This window comes from Aspergillus viridinutans (assembly GCF_018404265.1).
Source record: "Aspergillus viridinutans IFM 47045 DNA, scaffold_6, whole genome shotgun sequence".
NCBI lineage: Eukaryota > Fungi > Ascomycota > Eurotiomycetes > Eurotiales > Aspergillaceae > Aspergillus > Aspergillus viridinutans.
The window spans coordinates 2,416,716-2,421,450 of NW_025091222.1; the positions used below are offsets into that span (position 1 = coordinate 2,416,716).

The 4,735-nt window shown below is 45.4% G+C and overlaps 1 protein-coding gene across 1 annotated transcript; it reads left to right on the top strand.

Moving 5' to 3' along the window:
- Window positions 1–2,476: 2,476 nt before the first annotated feature.
- On the top strand, window positions 2,477–4,210 carry Aspvir_008497 (DUF3405 domain-containing protein; the record flags this gene model as incomplete). The annotated part of the gene is made up of 5 exons (XM_043271665.1): window positions 2,477–2,481; window positions 2,570–3,160; window positions 3,217–4,060; window positions 4,122–4,166; window positions 4,199–4,210. The coding sequence occupies 5 exons, from the start codon at window positions 2,477–2,479 to the stop codon at window positions 4,208–4,210; spliced, it is 1,497 nt and encodes a 498-aa protein (XP_043127600.1).
- Between the last annotated feature and the right edge of the window lie 525 nt (window positions 4,211–4,735).

Genomic DNA, 4,735 nt, shown 5'->3' on the forward strand with positions numbered 1-4,735 from the left:
GATTTATCGGCCTTTGATCGCTTTGTTATTATCAACATAACCCCGAAGCTGTTTGGACTTTTCCCCGGCCGGTCATTGAACCAAATCAGGTAATTTTCGGATATATCGGACTTTGATGACATTCAATAACGTTTACAACATCTGTGATTCTTAAACTTATATATACCTATCGAAGGCCACTTGATCTGCTATGGATCAAATGGACTGATTGACGATTCTAAAGGCCAGCTCTACACAACCACCTCATCCCCACAATATCGATTATACTCGCTCCCTGACTGCCGAAGTTCAACCATGACTCAACTCAACACTGCTGCTCACAAGCCCGAATCCGATAGCTCTATATATTGTAGGGAGTCCGATGAGACAAATAAACTTGGTCACCAATAGTAAGTTCTTGAAAATCTTATCCGTGTGCGATTGATCTAATGATGGATCAATAATTAGTACCAGCTCCAGGGTGCAGTGCCTGAGCCATGGACCTAGCAAGACCTCGCTTCTCGACCATGAGCTGCTGAGGCCACAGGTACAAGAGATTGTGCACACTATGTCAGCAGCATTGAATAAACTGGCCGATGAGAAGGGTTGCACTGAGTGCGTCGTGGAAAGTCTATCAACTATACTTACAGACCACATGCGATATCTGAGAACGGCGAAGCAGACTGGGGAGTGGTCTAAGGAAGACAGAAAGGCAATGAAGACAGAAACCAAAAGCCTGTTGAAGTCATTCAAGAGACAACTCAAGAACCTCTGGAAAGCGCATTAGAAAATTGTGGAATTCAATTGTTGTTAAGGATTCTGGGACGTGTTTATTAACAGCCATAAGGATATAAAGCTCGCCATAAGAGTATTACTGGTGAAGCTCTGTGAGACTTATCATCTATTACATGAACTGAAATATATGAGCTCCATAATCAAGACAATGAAAAATAAAGTAGGAGGTCTCCCTTAATATTATATAGCAGGATCAGCCATCAGCTCCCATCAGCTATCTAACAGTGCATGATTCTCCCCAATGTCCACTTCATCACAAGCACCAAGTCATCAATCACGCCCAAGAATTTAAGGTAGGCAGTGGCAACATAGAAGCGACGATAGTTCTCACCCCTTATCAGGTCCGTGCTGAGCTTAATTTCAACTTGGTGGGCTTGCCAAAATTCGTAGCAATGGTTGAGTACTAGCATGGCTGAGCCAGCCAATTAGATTAAGCGCACGGATTCCACGCTAAAATGATACACTTGGCATCGGTGTAAGGGATAACGGGGTTTTACTGTAAAGGATTTTACTAGTCTGAAGGATTGTCCTAATCTGAAGGATTTTATTAGTCTGAAGGATTGTCCTAATCTGAAGGATTTTACTAGTCTGAAGGATTTTACTAGTCTGAAGGATTTCCCTAATCCAGAGGATTCCACCTGCCCCTGGTTCCTGTCGTAGACATGGGGCTGATAGACATGATATTAAAGTTGAAGTTTTTCTTATCTCAAACGCCTAACCGGGGGAATGGACGAGGATTAGAAGACTAGTAGAGCTATTACATTTCATAGGACTGTTGTGTTTGTCACCATCAGAGAGCCCCACTCTTTTATTCCACTTGATTTTCGAAAAAATTCGATTCTTCGGACTAAAGTTATGTTATTAATATCTGTCAGTGTTAATCTTAGAAGACTTACCATCATACACGGTCTGGTACTACTCCTCTTGTGACGGCCATTAGGTGGCAAGACTAGACTTGCCTAAATTCCAAGGAACATCCCTCCACCGCAGCATGAAGTCTACTCCGTACTCCCCACTCAATATATGATGGATAGCGGTGCCTTTGCTTCCATGCTCATTGTGTTCCTGTTCTTGGCTGTGTTTTCGACTCCTATTATGAGCTTGTGATACGAGAGCTTGCTCCTTCACCGAAATCCCAGTCGAATAGGAAGATCTGACAATGGCAGGACACTTCAGCCAACCTTCACTCTTTCTCGCTGGACGCAAGTCCTGGATCCTCTACTTCGTGGTAGCATTGCTGTTTCTCGTTATCCTCAGGAATCTCCCTACAGAAATGCAAGATAACAAAATCCCAAACTCATTAGACTCTGAATATCATAAGTCAACCTCCAGACCATCTGTGCTTCGGCCGGACACAATAAACGGATGGACTCGGGATATTAAACCATCAGATGACGACGACCCGCTTGCTAACGAACCGGCAGGCCCTGGTACACTCCGCGACGTTAGGTGTGTCATGGCCCTCAAAAGCCCAACTTAATAGTTGCCCATTAGCTAACAATGAGTCTATAGGGAGGAGAAATTCTACACGGGCGGAACAGCGACATTGTCTCCGGTGAACAGGACTCTGCGGATAGATCCGGCTATCTATGACCCTTATCCCGACTACAATAGTGCAGAGTGGCGCAGGTTTTGGAAAGGAAGGCAGCGTGCGTGCCGAGGTCCCAGAGATCGAGATCTCGATCGCGCAAACCCCGAAGACATGGTGTTAGCTTATCCAGGGCTCCCCAAAGGCAAGAGCACCCGCATATCTTACCAACTTGCGCTGACTGATGTTAGACTTTCCATTCCCGAGGTCTGGATCCTATGAAGCGCTAGGTCTCGATGGATTTTCATGTGTGGATCGATACACCCGCTTTGGTGCATACGGCTATTCCGGAACAGATTCTCAATTACAAGACGCCAGACCACTGCCTCCTGTGGACTGGGACAAAGTCAATTGGCAAACCCTGCAAGAGCAATGCTTTGAAAGAAACGCTGACAGATACGAGTCGGCTCAACAGCCCTTGAGCATGCACTCGCTGCCTTTTACTGCAATTTCTCACGAGACTCTTTCCCAACACAACAGACCAGAACAATCCTTCCCGCGATCCAGGCCGAGGTCCGCCGTCATTTTGCGAGCGTGGCATGACATGCCTTGGACCGAGAACATGAAGCACTATGTGCGGTCACTGGTGATGGAGCTTTCATTGCATACAGGGTCGGAGTACCAAGTTTTTATCCTGTCACATGTGAAGGACAACAACATACCGATATACGCGGTAAATGGAGAGGATAATGCTCAGCGACTGAAGGAAAAATATATGCCCAAGGAGTTCCATGACATGACTGTCTTTTTCAACAATCAGACTCTGGAATCCTGGTATCCAGCCATAGAAGAGCATAGGTATGTTCTTCGACGCCATATTGCGAGTTGAATGTTACCATACTGACCTCTTTAAGCCCTTATTATCAGCATCTACAACCTGTAGAGATTTTCTCACAGGTCTTCCCAGACTTTGACTATTACTGGCAATTGGAAATGGACTCCAGGATAACCGGTCATTCGTACCATTTCTTTGAGAAGGCTGCGGAGTTCGCCAGAAATCAACCCAGGAAATATCTCTGGGAACGCAACGCTTACTTCTATATCCCAGGGGCGCATGGTACATGGGAAGAATTTATGAAAATGGTAGAAAGTTCGATGGAGGATAAGGAAAGCATTTGGGGTCCTACGCCTCCTGATTCGAGAATAAGTCCCATAGGACCAAGGCCGCCAGTACCACACCCTCGCGATGACCATTATGAGTGGGGTGTTGGTGAGGAAGCCGATCTTATGTTATTCCTACCCATATTTGATCCGCGCGACACTACTTGGACATTCCCAAACGTAATCTGGAATCTATCGCAGAGAGACCCTCGCCGCGCCGCGCCAATTATGATGGGCCGGTACTCGAAAGGCTTGTTGGATGCTATACACTTCGCACAGGTTGAGCAAGGAATAGCCCTTGCATCGGAGATGACGGCTGCCTCATTTTCCCTGTGGCATGGGCTGAAAGCTGTTCAAGTGCCTCATCCTATCTATCTTGACGGGAAATGGACACCCAAAGAACTGAACAGAATTATGAACAAAGGGTCACCAGAGAAAATGAATGGCGGCCCCGACAGCATTTGGAATTTTGACCACAAATTTGATCACATTCTTTACCGGACGACGTACATGTTCTTCACGCAGACAGCCGAGGATCTGTATAGAAGATGGCTTGGTTACGTGGTTGATCCCCATCAATATACGGATGGCAGCAATGTGAGTGCTTTCAGGCTTAATCTTCAGTGGTGCACAGCGCGCTCTAACGGTCTATGTTTAGCACCAAGACCCTCAGGGACGTAACTGGTTTGACAACGGCGATCTGGTAAGTCCTTTAACAATATTGTTGCTTGTTAGATCAAGGCCTAACACCGCTCTCAAGCAAGAGGATTTATATGGCAGACTTTGCCTCCCAACTATATTTCTCCATACCATCAAGAACACTGCGCCAAAGAAAGGTCATGAGATACCTGTTCCGGTAATATATAAGTAGAAGGATTAGTAGTAATAAGGAATAAGGAGTTATAGCTTTTTTAGCCTAGGTTAAAAAATAAGGACTATATCCTTAATTAGAACTTATACTAAGTAGGCTTTTACTAGTATCTAGGATGCTTAGCTACTACTATTAGTACAAGAGCATTATTAGTCCTAGCTAAGAAGAGTAGTATATAGGTAGAAAGTAAAGAGAAAGAGAGAAGAGAACTTACTACATATAGGGTCCCACCGCCCCTGCCAGGCACTTTTATATGTGATTCTATATGTAGCGGGCAGGGCCCGCTGGGTGCTCGTGCTTACTAAGCCCTCGCGAACTGCCTTAGGCACCAACAAACTCCCATCCAACCTGGACAGTAGTAGTCATGTGACCTTGCTTATTATTTATAAACCCCTTTTTAT